General features: G+C 46.2%; 1 protein-coding gene across 2 annotated transcripts in view; it reads right to left on the reverse strand.

The window, feature by feature from the left end:
- FBXL19 (F-box and leucine rich repeat protein 19) overlaps positions 1-18,059 on the reverse strand; it is a 44,039-nt gene that overhangs the window by 13,296 nt on the left and 12,684 nt on the right. For both annotated transcript variants that reach the window (XM_087714100.1, XM_087714101.1), the window contains 6 exons: positions 14,974-15,117; positions 14,783-14,869; positions 13,437-13,646; positions 10,250-10,282; positions 8,198-8,338; positions 2,321-3,033 (listed from right to left, as the gene is read on the reverse strand). In XM_087714100.1, the coding sequence (XP_087570226.1) occupies positions 2,321-3,033; positions 8,198-8,338; positions 10,250-10,282; positions 13,437-13,646; positions 14,783-14,869; positions 14,974-15,117 (1,328 nt within the window). The remainder of the gene's footprint in view (positions 1-2,320; positions 3,034-8,197; positions 8,339-10,249; positions 10,283-13,436; positions 13,647-14,782; positions 14,870-14,973; positions 15,118-18,059) is intronic.

Here is an 18,059-nt window from a genome sequence, read left to right on the forward strand (position 1 = left end):
GTCACTAAATGAACTGCTGTAAGTCAAGGACTCCCTGCATTTCTGATTCCTCAGCAGCAGAATCCAAATCAAAGCACCCCAGAGATATGACGTGTGTGTGTGTGTGTGTATGTATGTGTATATGTGTGTGTGTGTGTGTGTGTGTGTATGTATGTATGTATGTGTGCATGTATATACGTGTTTTAATCAGGGGTGGGATTTAGCCGGTTTGGACAAACTGGACGCTAATTTTGCATCTGATTCCCCGAACCGGTAGTTGGAAGGACTGGCTGGCCCACCCCACCCCCGTAGTATCCATGTGGCCCATTCATCATGCCAGGTAAGTGCAGGGCCTGCACGGCAACTCTGGGTGGGAGAAAAATGGGCCTCCTGGAAGTCTGGAAACGGGCCTGTTTCTGGCCTCCTGAGGGCCTCTGGAGCCTGGAGGAGGCCACTTTCGTCCTCCCAGAGGCTCAAGGAAAGCCTTCGGAGCCTGGGGAGGGCAATAACACACACCCCCGCCACCGTGGGGCAGGAGGCTGAGTAGGCCAAGCTCCATGGCCACACCCACCCAGCAAATAGGCAGGGAACCGGTTGCTAAAAATTTTCAATCCCACCCCTGGTTTTAATACACTTTTAATATGGTTATAGTCTCCCATGCGTTTGTAATGGTCGAATCAATCTAATGAAATGTACAAAATAAATACATTACCCATAAAAAAAATTTTTTCTTTAAATTATCAGTAACTTTTGTCCTGGCCCCATCTCTTCCTGGGGTGTGTGGTCTCTGACATGCTATTCAAAATGCAAACAGAGCCACCTGCGTAAAAGTTACGTCTCCCTCAATTAAAGCTTTGATTTCATTAATAAGCATACTATATTCTGAGGGAGCACAAAGTTATTCAGAGGCAGGTACACGAAAGACTGCCTTCTTATCTATTTGTATGACGCTGTTGAAGTCAAGCTGGAGCAGAAGCATTTATATTTTATGACATATGATTATAGAAATAAAGTCTTCAACGCTGACATGCTGCCTGAGCCTCGAGGTTTTGCAATACGGAGAGAACTCATTCCGTACAAAGACGGCGGTGCCTGAATAAGGGGCGATTTCCTGATATTTAGGGAGGAGAATGACGAGCGTCACACGTGACATGATGCATGTCACACGTGACAAACAGCTCAGGGACTAACTTGCAGAGATGTACAGGGCAGGACTCCCCGGTGCATGCGTTTCTAAATCAGGGGTAGTCAACCTTTTTATACCTACCGCCCACTTTTGTATCTCTGTTAGTAGTAAAATTTTCTAACCGCCCACCAGTTCCACAATAATGGTGATTTTATGAAAACCTAACGGAAATTTTTAAATAATGCTATGAATTTTTTTTTTTAAGTCAATTAAATAAAAAAAAAGGGAAAGTGCTTCAGTATCGGACAATACCCCTACCGCTCGCCATGAAAGCTGGAACGCCCACTAGTGGGCGGTAGGGACCAGGTTGACTACCACTGGTCTAAATTGTGCCTCTGTAACCTCCATGTTAATTGCTACAACAAGTTTTTAATATTGAAGGATCCAACTAGGGTCGATCTCCGGGACCATAGGTTTAGTCTTCTGAGCTTTAGAACTCGGGCTGGAGCTCATCACCTTTCTGTTCACCTGAGGATGAGCTCCAGCACGAGTCAGAAAGCTCGGAAGAGTAAACCTCTGGTCCCTGTAACTGACCCTCAACATTATCCTGGGACACGTGTTATTCGCCTTCATTTGTGAGTTTTTAATCCCATTAACAGTTGGCCTCGTCATGGATTCCTGGGTATATGAGCTGTGGGGGTACAGTGGTTAGAGTGCAGTACTGCAAGCTACTTTTGCTGACTGCTGGCTGCATTTTGAGCCTCACCAGGCTGAAGGTTGACTCCCGCCTTCCATCCTTCCGAGGTGAGTAAAATGAGGACCCAGATTGTTGGGAGCAAATATCATGACTCTGTAAACCGCTTAGAGAGGGCTGTGAAGTACTGTGAAGCAGTATATAAGTCTAAGTGCTGTTGCTATACACATTGCCATTTTTTTCCTCCCCCTCCTCTCCGTTCACAGAATGTGCTTGTTGAACCCGAGGCTCATCTCTCTCTGGAAGGAAGCCTGACCAAACGAAGCAGATCAAGACAGCTCTGAGGTCTGATGTTCATTGCAAGGAGATGGGCCAGGAGACAGGCGTCAAATTTGATCCCATGGCCTCTTTCCCCCTCTTAGCTGACCGCGGAGTCCACAATGTTGTTCCCCACCTCTGTTACTTCTCTAGCTGGCCAGGCCAACCTCTCCGCTATCCTGCCCGCCCACCCATGCACTCACCAACGGCTCCATGTCCGGCACACCCTCATGCAAACGCAAAGCTCCCGATAGCTGAGGTACTGGAAGACGGCCAACCAAATGTCCCGCTGCACGATATGGTCAGAGCCGCTGTCCAAGGGCAGGGAGTCGGGTTCAGGGCTGTCCGGGGGAGGCCGGATCACGTGCCTCTCCAGCTGCAGTAGCGGCTTGGGAGGGGATGGCACCAAAGGCCAGTTCAGAAACTGAGTCCGGGCTACCATGCGGAGTCCCGTCTGTCCAGCGGGCCGGCCGGCTTTCCGGCCTCCCGCCTGCTGCTTGGCCCGCTCGCTCCCCCTGCTGGACGGGCGATGATTGTTCTCCTTCTCCTGAGAGTTCCCCCGAGGTTTGGGCTGCTTCCCATTACGCGTCGTCTCCGAGCTGCCGTTGCGCCGCCCGCCCTCCTCTTCGTCCTCCTCCTCGTCCTCCTCGTCCTCACTGGCACTGAAGCCCAGGGCTGCCAAGCGCTGCGAACGGGTGGTTGGGGAGTTGGCTCGGCTCGACACCCCTCCGCTGGAACCGTCGGAGCCCCGTGAATCCGTGTCAGAATCCGAGTCTGAACTGGAACTGGAACTGCTGCTGTTCTTCACCCGCTCCAACATCTGGCACATCTGCTTGAAGCGCTCCAACTTCTCCCGCTGATGGGACTTGTCTGTCTGGGCGGAGGGCTCCAAAGGCCCCGGTGGTCCCTTTGGTTTCTGGCAGGAAAGGAAAGAGCGTGGTGAAAAACCTCACAACCTATTTCAATACAGGCCCGTCCTCGACTTACAGCTGTCCGTTTAGTGACCGTTATAAAGGCAGTGCAGTGACTTATGACATGACCATTTTTTTCATGCTTATGGCCATTGCAGCATCCCCGGGGTCACATGATCAAAATTCACACATTTGGCCATTGACTCACATTTATGATGGCTGCAATGTCCCGGGGGTCATGTGATCACGTTTTGCAACCTTCTGACAAGCAAAATCAATGGGGAAGCCAGATTCACTTTACAACCGTGAACGACTGCAGCAATTCACTTAACTGTGGTGAGAAAAAGGTCACACAATGGGGGAAATCTCACTTAGCCATTGGACTTGGCAGCATCAGAAATTTTGGGTTCGATTGTGGTGGTAAGTCACAGATTACTTATAACTGCTTAATTTGGCTTTTTGCAACCTTACCTCCCCCTTGTAGCTGACAGCATCTGTGCCTCTCCTCAACTAATACGGTTACAGCCATATTGGGAAGAGGGGGGAGAGGACAACCCCAGGATAGGGAAACAGCTTATAACGTCTTAAATCTTCCTTCTGAATGTTTTTGTCCTTAAGGTAGCCAGCAAAATTAAAACTAGAAATTTGGACTCTTAAACAATTGCTACCAACCTGCCTTCCTTTGAGGACCTATAAACTGCAGGAGTCAAAAAGTGGGCTGTGAAAATATCTACAGACCCCTCACATCCTGGACATAAATTGCTTCAACTCCTCACCCTCATAATGATGATATATAGAGTACTGCCAAGACACAAGAACAGTTTTTTTTCTCCTCCAAACACCATCACTCTGCTAAACAAATAATTCCCTCACCACTGTCAAACCATTCACTAAGGCTGCAATACTATTAGTCTTCTCATCGTTCCTATCACCCATCTCCCCCCACTTATGACTGCAGGACTGTAACTTGGTGGCTTGTATCCTTATGATTCATATTGTTTCCTAGTATGATTTGATTGCTTGTTTGTACCCTATGACTATCATTAAGTGCTGAATCTTATGATTCGTGATGAATGTACCTTTTCTTTTATGTACACTGAGAACTTATGCACCAAAGACAAATTCCTTGTGTGTCCAATCACAGTTGGCCAATAAAGAATTCTGTTCTTTTATAGTCTATTTTATTCAATTCCATTCCATCTCCATTCCATTCATATTTTCTATTCTATTCTACCGTTGCCCCTATCTCGAATGGTATGATTGTTGCGTGTTTTTAAATTATGTATTGTTTTGTGTTGTTGTTAATTTGTCTGTATCCCCCCTTCCCTGGTTTGAGTTGTGAGCCGCACTGAGTCCCCCTTCGGGGGAAAAGGGCAGCATACAAATGAAATAAACATTCAAACATACAAACAAACATATTCCATTCCATATTTTCTATTCTATTCTATTCATAGTATCTTTGTTGTCCTTAGACTAGTTCATATAAACCACACGCCCTTCCCAGCAAAACACACACAAACACACACAGAGATAATACCACTGTGCTTCGGCCAAGCCTCATCCACACTTCTTTTGATTTTTATGCCACATTATCAACCCACTTGATAAGCAAAAATTTCCAGCATGTGAAGAAGGCAAGTTTTAATTAATTCTCTAAATATGCTAACCACAGTTCATGGCTAGATAGTCAAGGCTACCAAGAATGTGTGGGACTGCCAAGCAAACAGCATCCTTTAATTCTGATTGATCAGATCTGTAAGGGGAGCATATGGTAGAAAAGTAAAATAAAGATAACTTTGAAATAAACAAAACTGCCTGCAATTTCCCAGAGCTCAACTTTTAAAAGCAGCAGGCAATTGTTAAAGCTAATAGCAGACAGGAACAGCGTGAAGGCCAAGAAATGGGCTTTAAAAAAATGTTTTTGATATGTTATGGCCTGCCTGAAGGGTTTATTATGGTAGAGAAATTATAAATCAAAAGCGTGTGAAAATCATGCTGTTCTCCTACAGGCTAAAATTTTATTTCACCGATTTTGTGTATTTGTGTACTCGGGAGACACTTTCTGTAAGATCGGCAGCCATATAAATTTGATTAAAAATAAAAATAAAGATGCTTCTATCCTTGATGTCCTTCAAGAAGCAATTCTTTCTGATGCTTCTATGCCCACTTTGAGATCATTCAGCAGGATGCTGGCCAGATCCTGAGAAAGGGGCTCATCATAGCAATACTACATCCAGTTTTGGTCACCACACTATAAAAAGTTTATTGAGAAAGAATGCAGAGAAGAGCAACCAAGATGATTAAGGGACTGGAAGCTAAAACATATAAAGAACAGTTACAGGAACTGGTTATGGCTAGACTCGTAAAGAGAAGGACCAGGGGAGACACGATAGCAGTGTTCCAATATTTGAGGAGCTGTCAGAGAGGAGGGGGTTGTCAACCTATTTTCCAAGGCACCTGAAGACCAGGCAAGAAATAATGGGTGGAATATGATCAAGGAGAGATTCAAGCTAGAAATAAGGAGAATTTTTCTGACAGTGAAAACAATCAACCAATGGAACAGAACTTGCCTTCGGAATTGTGGGAGCTTCATCACTGGAAGCTTTCAAGAAAAGACTGGACTGCCATCTGTCAGAAATGGTGTGGGGCCTCCTGCTTGGACAGGGGGTGGGACTAGATGACCTACAAAGTCCCTTCCAACTCTGTTATAGCATTCATTCTTCTTATTTCCAGAATAGCTAGTGCTACAAACAGCCCCTTTTACATGACTACAGCTTCTTCTAGATGCCCAAGTAAAGTGGGGCAGAGCATGAAAAACTGACCCCCATTGAAAGGTGTCTAAGTCATAGATATACATATCTAACCCCCCTATTCTAGTTCCTTGATCAGAATGCGGTGAGCAACAGCATGGTGGAAGCATCGGAACCAGAGATGTGTGAATCTTGAATAGCTACTGGAATCAACCCTGTACTCTTAGCACAACTGGTTAAACAAACCACAGCTGGATGGGTTCATACGCAACATAGCAATAGCAGTTAGACTTATATACCGCTTCATAGGGCTTTCAGCCCTCTCTAAGCGGTTTACAGAGTCAGCATATTGCTCCCAACAATCCTCATTTTACCCATCTCGGAAGGATGGAAGGCTGAGTCAACCTTGAGCCGGTGAGATTTGAACAGCCGAACTGCAGAACTGCAGTCAGCTGAGGTAGCCTGCAGTGCTGCATTTAACCACTACGCCACCTCGGCTCTATCCACAAACCAGAAGTGGGCAGCCACAGCCTTCAAACCCAACTAGCCAGATCGGAAAGACAGGCAGACAGTCGTGTGAAGCTTCAAAAGATACCCCCCCCCCCGCCAGTTTAAAAAAAAAAAGACAGACAAAACCTCTCAAAATCTCCTTTCCAAACCATGTGGAGATGAATAATGTGGACTTGCCAGGGGGGGTCCCCAAAAGGCTAAGTCAAACCCAAGCAACATGGCTCAATAAAGCTAAGCAGAATCACACCCCTGCAAAGCAGGCCGGAAAAGAAAATAGCCCATCCTGCCAGGCCAACCCAAGGCAAGGAGGAGGAATGAACACAGGGCAACTTTGACCCCTCTTTTAAGACAGTACTGAAAGCAAACCTTTGGGTGCCAAACGCACACTCTTTACATGGTGCAAGACAAGGAATGATCACAGGTGGACCAAGGTCACAAGAACATATGTGCCCTCAAACACTGTGTTGTGGCCTGCCAGTGGCTAGTGGAGCTGGCAGCACATTCGGACAGTGAGGAGGTTGGGGAGGAACATGGGCAAGTCCTGGAGTCTGGGGAAGGCTCTGATGAGGGCTGTGTGTCAGAGGCAGAGAGGGGGACAGAGCCGTCAGACAGTTATCAGCTGTTTTCAGACATCAGTGAGGCAGAGGAACAGCTGGAGCCGATTCCCAGGGTGCACATGCCAGATGAAGGAAACAGCTAAAGAACAGGGGTCGGCTTGGGAGAAAGGCCACAGGGGGAGGATGAATGGCCCCTCCCAGAGGAAATAAAAGAGGAGCCAAAGGGGAGTGGAGTTTGCAGGAGACATTTAGTCCGCTCACTTGGTTCGTGACTCTCCCAGACTCCTTGCCAGGTTTTGCAGATATCGGCCTGGCAGCTCTCCAAGCCAGATAAGGTCTGTGACCGTAAATCTTTCCTTGAAAGGATCCTTTGCTGGATGTGAATGAGAAGAATCCCCAGTAAATTAATAAAATGGGTTTTTGCTGGGTCAAGGAGTTTGTTTCGTGCTCTTGGGAAGCCTCGGTCAGAACACACTGAAGGTTGCCCAGCCTGGTAGCCAAGCGGTCATTTTGCAAAGGGGGCAGTGGACACTATGGAAGAATACAAGTGGCTCAAATCTGCTCTTTCTACTCTTCTCCAGCCACCACCTATGAGCCGAAACATTTCCTTTCTGTTGACACGGTCAAGCGGCTGAGGTCTATTCCAGTGGTGAAATGCAATTTTTTAAAAATACCAGTTCTGTGGGCGTGGCTTAGTGGTCGTGGCAGGGGAAAGATACTGCAAAATCCCCATTCCCTCCCTACTCCTGGGCGAAGGATATTGCAAAATCTCCATTCCCACCCCACACTGGGGCCTGCCAGACGTGGTATTTGCCGGTTCTCCAAACTACTCAAAATTTCCGCTACCGGTTCTCTAGAATCTGCTGAATTTCACCCCTGCCCCTTCCGAAGCCGTTCAGGATAAAACCTGCTTTCAAAGTAATAAATCATTGCAATTGATCAACTAAAGGAGTTTGCTTTTGTAAATTTTACCTGGTTAGGTTTGCCCGACTTGCTGTGCCAACGCAAAATGAACTGGATTGTGATTTAGGGCAGGGATCCCCAACCCTGGGCTACGAAGCAACAATCCCCAGCATGCCAGAAACCGGGGTGTGCAAACGAGCGAAGCCCCATCCGTGCATGTACCACATTGCAGGCAGTATACAAAACCATGTTCCCTCCAGTCCGTGGAAAAACCTCTCTTCACGGAACCAGTTCCTGGCGCCCAAAATATTGGGGGGGGGGGGGTGTTGCTGGCTTAGAGTGCTGTGTGAATACAGCTAACCTCTCTTTCCCCAGATTTACCAAGGTCTTATATGTAAGGGCGCAGTTTGTGCCAAGGGCATGAGCTGATCCCCTCCCTCCAGGCTCACCTCTAAGTCACTGGCTGTGATCTGGCTCAGGTGAATAGACGGGTGGGAGATGGCCCCCTTCACCTCAAAGTCACCACCACCCATGCGACTCCAGGTCTGCATGGAATCCAATTTGTTTCCATCAAGCGGTTGCTCGGCTCCCTTAAAACAAAAGTAAACGCACAAGTGAAATGGGCTGAGCGAAGGGGAAAAAAAGAAAAGTAAAAAGCAGATGAGAAGGGTGAGTGAGAGGTGCCAATCAGCTTCTTACACGCAGCTGCCAAAAAGGGGCTCGGCTTGGCGCTCGCCCTGCGACAGTGACCAGGACGGAATCCGGGGACCCCTGGTGGCCTTCAAGGGTAGTGCAGGTTGCTTTTGATCTTTCCAGCGCACAAATAAAGACATCTTTTGATGACTCAGTTCTTGGGAAAAGGGCCAAAGTTAAAAAAAAAGAATTGGCAAGGAGATGCTAACCATTACTTAATACATTTTTTTTTTTAAATGAATAGAGTGGGAGGGACTCGTGGATGCCATGAGAGTAAATATCACTCTGGCAATGATCCGCCTGGAGGACAACCACAACGTACTGCAGTCTCCCTCAGCTTCCTGGCCTACAGGTAGTCCTCAACTTACAACCACAATTGAGCCCAAAATGTATATTGCCGAGTGATAAATTTGTTAAGTGAGTTTTGCCCCGTTTTACGACCTCTCTCGCCACGTTTGCTTAAGTGAATCACTGCAGCTGTTAAATTAGTAACGCCGTTGTTAATGTCAACCCGGTTAACCCATTGACTTTGCTTGCTAGAAGGTTGCAATTGGGAATGACATAACCCCGGGACACTGAGACCGCCATACACGTGAGTCGGTTGTCAAGCATCCGAATGTAAATCACGTGACCAAGGGAGGCTGCAACGGTCATAAGTGTGAAAAACGGTCTGAGTCCTTTTTTTCCAGTGTCACTTTGAACGGTCACTATGTGAACTGTTCTTAAGTCGAAGAAGACCTGTACTTAATTCCTACTTTGATTAGCCCCAGCAAGATCAGGCAGTGAACCACTGTTGTTGTTAGTTGCGAAGCCGTGTCCGATCCATCGCGGCCCCATGGACAACGTTCCTCCAGGCCTTCCTGTCCTCTGCCATCCCCTGGAGACCATTTAAGCTCACCCTGACTGCTTCGGTGACTCCACCCAGCCACTTCATTCTCTCTCGTCCCCTTCTTCTTTTGCCCCTCAATCGTTCCCAGCATGAGGCTCTTCTCCAGTGAGTCCTTCCTTCTCATTAGGTGGCCAAAGTATTTGAGTTTCCTCTTCAGGATCTGGCCTTCTAAAGAGCAGTCAGGGTTGATCTCCTCTAGGACTGACCGGTTGGATCGCCTGGCAGTCCAAGGGACTCGCAGGAGTCTTCTCCAGCGTCATAGTTCAAAGGCCTCCATTCTTTAACACTCAGCCTTCTTATGGTCCAATCCAGTGAACAATATGTAAGTGCAAAGCTGATGAATGTCATCTAAGCACATCTTGTACACGTAGTCCTCAATTTATAACCAACTGTTTAGTGGCCAAACTTACAATGGCACTGGGGGAAAAAAGGGACTTTTCACACTTACGACTGTTGCAGCATCCCTGTGGTCACGTGATCAAAATTTGGATGCTTGGCAGCTGACATGTGTTTATGACGGATGCTGTGTCATGGTGTCCCCCAATCACCTTTTGCGTCCTTCTGACCAGCAAAGTCGATGGGGAAACCGGGTTCACTTAACGACTGTGTGACTAAGCAAGACAGTTGTTAAGTGATTTTGGTCCCATTTTGCAACATTTCCTGCCACAGTTGTAAAGTGAATTACTCACTTAACAGCTGTCTTGCTTAGCAACAGAAAATTGTGGCTGTAAGTCGAGGACTACTTTTAGAGACAGTCATACTGGTGGAGGATAGAGGCAGCTCAGATGGATTCATGACCTGCCTCCATTTCTTTTTTTTTGTGGTAGCTTCCCCCCCCCCCTTTCTTGGCATCTTATCCACAGGCCCTTCTTGCATAATGAAATCCAGCCAGGGGAGGGGAAAAAGCCAAACCACTCACCTTTTTCAAATGTTTTTCCCGGGTACCTTTCAACTGGAAAGAGAAAGAAAGAAAGACAGTCAGAATTTTTTTTACCATAGCACATTACTTTAAGTAACCTCTTCCGGATATCAAAAGTAAGGAACTTAGGGTTGAGAACATTGTAAAAAAAAAAAAAAACATCCTGGAGAGCCAAATTAAGCTCTTAAAAATGTTCAGAGATCCAGAATGTCTTTCCACCAGCTGGAGAAATTCTGGGATTTTAAAACTCCACGAGTCTTGCCAAGTTGGACACCTGATTTAGTGTACAGGCAAAAAAAAAAAAAAAAGTATGACTTGCCAATGCATCTTTTTTTTGGAGCTGTCAGAGCTTTCCCAGGATGGAAGTGAGCAAAACAATCTGGAAAACTGGAATCCTGGTCTCACCATTTTTGTTCGACTGTGGCCTTCAGCACAAGGCCTAGAGTGGGCTCCCAAATCTACAGCATTTAACACACCCTCAATCCCAGAGATTCCTACTTTTTAAGTGGAGCAGAAAGAGATGTAGTTTGCACGAGGAATACAAACTGGGATATTGCATTGTATGTAGAGGCAGAAAATCACAAGGCAGGAGTAAGTATAACCCCCCCGGGGGTAGTTAGCATGTTTCCTTCAGAGAATCAGAAAGTTTCACTTAATCATCATCAAGTGAATTTGATGAAACTTCACCAAAAAAGCACAACAAAGAATGTTTTTCCTGCACCAACTCAGAAAGCTCAAACTGCCCAAGGAACTGCTGATTCAGTTCTACAGAGGAATTACTGAGTCTGTCATCTGCACCTTCATGACTGCCTGGTTTGGCTCTGCAACCAAACAAGGCAGACACAGACTTCAAGGGATAATTAGAACTGCAGAAAAAAACGATTGCTACCAACCTGCCTCCCATTGAGGACCTGTATACTCAAGTCAAAAAGAGGGCTGTGAAAATATCCACAGGCCCCTCACATCCTGGACATAAATTGTTTCAACTTCTACCCTCAAAACGATGCTATAGGGCACCGCACACCAGAACAACTAGACCAGTGTTTCTCAACCGTGGCAACTTGAAGATGCCTGGACTTCAAGTCCCAGAATTCCCTAGCCAGCGAATGCTGGCTGGGGAATTCTGGGAGTTGAAGTCCAGGCATCTTCAAGTTGCCAAGGTTGAGAAACACTGAACTAGACACAAGGACAGTTTTTCCCCAAATGCCATCACTCTGCTTAACATCTAATTCCCACAACACTGTCAATAATTTACTATGAATGTATTACTATTATTCTTCTCCTCCTTCCTAGTATCCGTCTTTCCCCACTTACGGCTATAACCATGTTGCTTGTATCTTTCAATTTATATTGTTTCCTAGTATGATTTGATTAGCTTATTAGTAACCTTGATTATCACTAAGTGTTGTATCTTTTTATTCTTGATGAATGTATTTTATTTTCTTTATGTACACTCATATGCACCAAGGACAAATTCCTTGAGTGTCCAATAACCCTTGGCCAATGAAGAATTCTATTCTATCAACCTTAATAGTAGTAGCACAAAGACCATGAATTAGGATCTAGCCATCTGATCTCTATGGCTATGGATCCATCATGTGCAGAGGTGGTACTCAGCCGGTTTGAACCAGTTTGCCCCAACCAATAGTGGAAATCACAGGTGAACCCGCCCATCTGCCCTGGCTCTATGCCGTCCTTTTTTGGCATTTTTTTAAAGCTGCGCACATACGCGTAAGCCATGCCTGCAATCGAAGCGCATGCGCGCGCTCATATTTGCAAACCGGTAGGGAAAGTAAATGAATAACACCCCTGATCACGTGGCTCACCAAGGTGTAACAGGTGAGGTCAGAAAAAAACGAGTAGTAGCCAAGATGCCCAGCAGTTATTTGTATGCTGCCTATTCAGTTTTGCAATAAAACAACAGGAGCGTTGCTAAAACCAGTTAACAAGCAATGCCATAACAACTTCTGTTGCCCAAGCCAACAGCTCCCCCAACAAAAAATTTTATCCACCACCCCCACCACACAAACAAACAAAACAAAAAAAAGCTTTGCAGAAAAGCATAGCCTGAACTGCTTTGCTAATTAACAGCCTCAGTTGGAAGAGAGAAGGGAAAATAATTTAATTGGGACCAAGTAACAGATGTCAAGAACTTTTGGAAGGGGAGTAAGGTAGACACGGTGATAAAAATGTGACATCGTTAGGAGGCACAGAGGTGTGGGAGACAAAGGGACAAGAACAAAGCTTTGATTCTTCAAAGCCTCCTTGCGATGGCCCAGAAGCCTATCAGGCACAGATCTGACGGATTTTTTTTAAAAAGGGGGGAGGGGGATTTTTGGACTACATGGGAAAAGAAAAACAGAGCTGAAGGAGAGCTAAACAGGTCAAAGAAAATTACTTTGCCGTAATGAAGCAACCACCACAGAATGTAACGGAGGTTGTCCAACTGGGGTGAAGTGGTGGAGGTTGGGACTATCAAACACATTCCCGAGGGCTGCTTTTATACCCCACTCTCTTATAAGTCTGCTGAGATCATCTGGCTGACCAGAAGGAATCTAGGACAGTGATGGTGAACTTTTTCATCACTGAGAGCCCAAACCTGAACGGACACGCATGCGTGTGCATGTATGCGCCGGAAACCCGAAGACCAGCTGGCCGGTGTCCGTGTGCATGTCGGTCAGCTGGTCTTCAGGGTTTCCGGCACATCCATGCACACCGACCAGCTGGTCTTCTTATGCGCCAGAGCACCAGAAATCTGAAGAAATCAGCTGGCTTGTTTTTTGAACAAAAAAATGCCTGGCACATTCTTGGTTTTTGGCTGTTTTCCAGCGCTCTGGCACCCGCAAAGACCAGCTAGCCGGTATGCATGTGCACACCGGAAACCAGAAGTGCAGCTGGCAGTGTGCCCGCAGAGAGGGCTCTGTGTGCTACCTCTGGCATGCATGCCATAGGTTCGCCATCATGGGTCTAGGAAGAATCTTCTGGGCAGCTCCCCTGGATGGCTTGGAGGACACTGCCCATCCTCTCTCAGTCAATATACCCAGGGCTGAGGAAATGGCTAGTCTCACATGTCAAGAGGGTTTTAAGTGTGTCCAACAAGGGCAGATCGAGTAGGCGTGAGAAGGATCCCGGCCTTGCAGACACATGTGGGGCCTAGGAGACATAGGCTGAGCCCGTGGTAATTCACCTTCTTCTTGGGTCCCGTCTCGGGGGCTGGGAGCTCCTTTTTGCGCTTGTGAGCACTCATCTGGACCGGACTCTCCTCGGAGGGCGGCGGGGGCAAAGGCGGTGCTGGTGGCAACTTCTTCTTGTTCTGAGCAGGCTCATCAGTCAGCTTCCACCGGACCCCTTCCTCACCATTATCCGAACGCCGCTTCCCTGTGCCGTCCCCTGAATCCTGCGTGGGTGGATAGGAGAGAGGCAGAAATGGGCTTGCATGCTGTGCGTAATTTCTCATTTTCCCATCCCATTTTGATGAATAAGCCACAGGAAGGATGCCTTCACCGGCATGCTCAGTCAAAACCAAACAATTATATTATGACTTAATCCACGGGTCCCTAAACTCCCTGGCATGCCATAAACCGGTTTGTGCAAACAAGCGATGCCCCATCCGTGGGATGCAAGCAGCACACGTAAGCACGCCTTCTCCAGTCCATGGAAAAACCTCTCTCCATGGAACCAGTTCCTGGAGCCCAAAATATTGGGGGCCGCTGACTTAACCCAACATGTCCAATCCTCACCAATGCTTTCAGGACACGAAAACACTGCTGGGCAGCAGGGCTGGGGAAAGGAGGCCAGATAGGGATTTCCTGGACGGCACATCGAATGGAGCCAACCGAATTGTTCTGCCCAAAGGCCGTAAGCAGAGGGGGGGGTGTCTCTCTGAGAGACCGTCCTCATCCTTACAGACAGTCCTTGACTTATTACCACATCATTGAGCCTGGGATCACAGTCGTAAGTTGCGCCAGTCGTTAAGCAGGCTGTCGCATGACTGACCCCCATTTGATGATAATCTTTTTTGTTGGGATTGTTAAGTCATTGTCTGCTGTGGGCGGGGGCTTTTTTTTGGCAGAAACCTGAAGAAAATACCATGTTTCCAGCAAAAAAAAAAAAAAAAAAAAGGGAGGCTAACAAATCATGGTCACGTGATTCTAGGATGCTGCAAAGGGCCATTGTGGGTATAGGCAGAAAGTGTCCATAATGTGATCACGTAACTGTGAAGGGTGGTAGCTGTAAGAACCATTTGGGGTGAGGGGGGGGGGTGAGGTTTCCATCGTAACTTTGAGCAGTCACTAAGTGGCTAGTCATAACTAGAGGACTACTTGTCTTAGCTACAGACCATTACTCTTCATCAGGGGGAAGGGGAAATTGTAGAAAGGAGCGGGTGTGAGTAATTAAGAGCACGAAATAAGGGCAAATGGATCAGAGCAAATGACCCTGTGGGGGCTTCTACCCCACCCGCTCTTTGATTCTCCCTTCTCTAGGATCACCCACCCACCCACCCACCCACACCCACACCCACAAATCACATACTTTCATTGATTTGCCTTCCCTCTTGCACTTGGGGCATTCCCAGCAGTTTGGAATTTCGTTGTTGATGACCCCTTCAGCGATTCCCATCTGCAGAGAGAAAGACCAGTGCAGGTGAATGGAATGCACGAAATATTCCTGAGCTGAGGTGGCGGGGGGGGGGGGGCGACTGTGCAGGGGCTCCCCTCTCTCACCTTCAAGCAGCCTGGATGCACAATCTCGTTGCAAATGGTGCACTCCATGAGTGACAGGTTGAACTTCTCCTCTTCACCCTCTACGGTGTCCTCTTTCCCGGCCTCCCCACAGACCAGGCACACGGCCGTGTGAGGTAGAACTGGCTGCAAGGAGACACAAGACGGAAGGTCAGACGGAAGAAATGCAAAATAGCAACAGCACTTAAGACTTATAAATCGCTTCACAGTGCTGTCCAGCCCTCTCTAAGCAGTTTACAGATAGTTGTGGCCCGCCAGCAGCCAGAGGAGCTGGCAGCAGATTCGGACAGCAAGAAGGTTGGGGAGGAACATGAGCCAGTCCTGGAGTCTGAGGAAGGTTGTGATGAATGCCGTTATCAACTGCCTTCAGAGTCAGGCATCAGTGAGGCAAATCAGCTGGAGCCTGTTTCCAGTGTGTGCATGCACAGAGTTGCCAGACGAAGGGAACAGCTAAAGAACAGGGGTCTATTTGAGAGTAAGGCCACACAATGAAGGGCCGCTCCCAGAGGAAATAAAGAGGAGGGACAGGGGAGGGGAGTTTGCAGGAGACAACTAATTCACTAATTGGTTTTTGACTCTCCAAGGCTGCTTTCCAAGTTCTACAGATACTAGCCTGGCAGCTCTCCAAGTCAGATAAGGTATGTGACCGTAAATCCTCCTTTGAAAGATTTTGCTGGCTGTGAATGAGTAGAAGTATCTGTAAATTAATAAGAAGGTTTTTTTTTTTGCCAGGACAAAGACTTTGCTTCATGTTCTTGGAAAGCCTTGGTCAGAACACAGAGTCAGCAACTTGCTCCTAACAATCTGGATCTTCATTTTACGGAGGGATGGAAAACTGACTCCATCTTGAGCCTGTGAGAATTGAACTGCAGTCAGCAGAAGTAACCTGCAGTAATTAAGCAGGAAAGCTCTTTCTACTACCCCTAGAAGACGTCAATCATCTTTGGGAAGTTTCCTGGAGGCAGCTGAGTCATAGGAGGCCAGTCGGGATATTTGTCCACAAACCCTCCTTTGCTCCCCTTTTAGCAATGAATAAAACTGGACTTTAAATGACTTCCAGAGCTTGGGGTATGAACTTAGTAGTGTAGGTTGTAGGTTTATCTTTTCAGAGGTTTTACCAGTATATAAGGAACAAAAAGAGAAGGACCAGTGTGTAGCAGAGTTTAATGTGTGGCTAAAGGAGTGGTGTAAAAGGGAAAGCTTTTTTTGGTTTTATTAGTCATGATGCCTGCAGCTAGTCCAATGAAAAACTGTACAAAAGAGATGGTTTGCACCCATCCAAGAAAGGGACTGAGTTACTTGGCATTAAATTCACAGATTTTCTGGATAAACATTTAAACTGAACAGTGGGGACAGAGAATTAATTGATACAGAACATTGCTGTCCCCAGCAATCTAAAACTCATAAGGTTATCAGTGCATGTAACACAGATGTTTGTGCGGGTAAGATTATCATTCCCGCTGTCAAGCAAAACCAAGCATTTAATAGTGAGTGCCATACCATGTGCATGAATCATACAAGTGGCAAGAAAATAGGGGCAGTCAGGCATAACACAGGTTATGTAGACAGTAAACATAGGGTCAATCAAAATGGACTCAAATGTCTATACACCAATGCACAGAGTATGAGGAATAAACAGAGTGAATTAGAAATTCAAGTAAAAGAGGGCAGATACAATATTGTTGCCATTACAGAAACTTGGTGGGATGAAACCCACAAATGAAACATACAGCTAGAAGGATTTAAATTATTTAAAAGAAATAGACCAAATAAAAGAGGAGTTGCACTATATATAAGAAATAACTACATCTCTACAGAAATAGAGCACAACAATGATGAGAACTATCTTGAATGCATTTGGGTCACTATTAAAGTTGGGGGTGGGGGAACCGACATTGCCATAGGTCTATACTATAGGCCACCCAACCAAGCAGAGGAAGTAGATGAACTTTTTTCTAGTCAGCTAAGGTAGGAAGCACACCACAATAGGATATTTTAACTATCCTGACATCAACTGGGAAACAAACTCTGCAGCAAGTGGAAGATCCAACAGGTTCCTAACAAACCTAGCAGACAACTTTGTTTCCCAAAAAGTAGAGAAGGGAGCAAGGGGATCAGCCATATTGGACTTAATTCTCACTAACAGAGAGGAAATGATAAAAAGTGTTGAAGCCACAGGAACCCTGGGGGCAAGTAACCATGCAATATTGGAATTCAACATTATGCAAACACAAGTAGTAGAACAAAGTCAAACTGGGGTTGTGGATTTTAATTTCAATAAACTTATTGAGACTTAGGGAAACCTAGGGAGAGCTTGGGAAGAATTCCATGGATGAGAATCCTCAAGGGGAAAACAACTCAAGCAGCTTGGGAATTTTGAAAAATGAGATTACAAAAGCTCAAGTCTAGCACAAAACCAATGAAGAAGAAAAATAACAGTGGCATTCCTCTGGTCCACTAATTTTGTCACTTTATCAAAGAATGCAATAAGATTAGTCTGGCATGATCTGTTTTTGACAAACCCATGTTGGCTTTTGGCTATTTGTTTACTTCTAGGTGTTTGCTAATTCATTGCTTGATTATCTTTTCCAGAATCTTTCTTGGCATTGAGGTCAGGCTGGTAGGTCTGTAGTTTCCTGGATCTATTTTCCTCCCTTTTTTGAAGATGGGAACTAAATCAGCTCTTTTCCAGTGGATCAGAGGAATGCCATTGATGTAGTTTACTTTGACTTCACTAAGGCATTTGATAAGGTAGACCATAATCTACTACTAGGTAAAGTAGAAGAATGTGGGTTGGACAGCATCATCACTAGATGGATTCGTAACTGGCTGACCAACCGCACTCAACGTGTAGTCCTCAATGGAACTGCATCTACATGGAGGAAAGTATGCAGTGGAGTACCCCAAGGCTCTGTTTTAGGCCCAGTACTCTTCAACATCTTCATCAATTATTTGGATGAGGGAATAAATGGGGAACTCATCAAATTTGCAGATGTCATCAAGCTGGCAAGAATAGCCAACACTCCAGAAGACAGGCTTAAGATACAGAAGGATCTTGACAAACTTGA

The sequence above is a fragment of the Thamnophis sirtalis genome, unplaced genomic scaffold, assembly GCF_051295495.1.
Source record: "Thamnophis sirtalis isolate CommonGarterSnake01/CBP01778 unplaced genomic scaffold, rThaSir2_p1.2 scaffold_4, whole genome shotgun sequence".
NCBI classification, from domain to species: domain Eukaryota; kingdom Metazoa; phylum Chordata; class Lepidosauria; order Squamata; family Natricidae; genus Thamnophis; species Thamnophis sirtalis.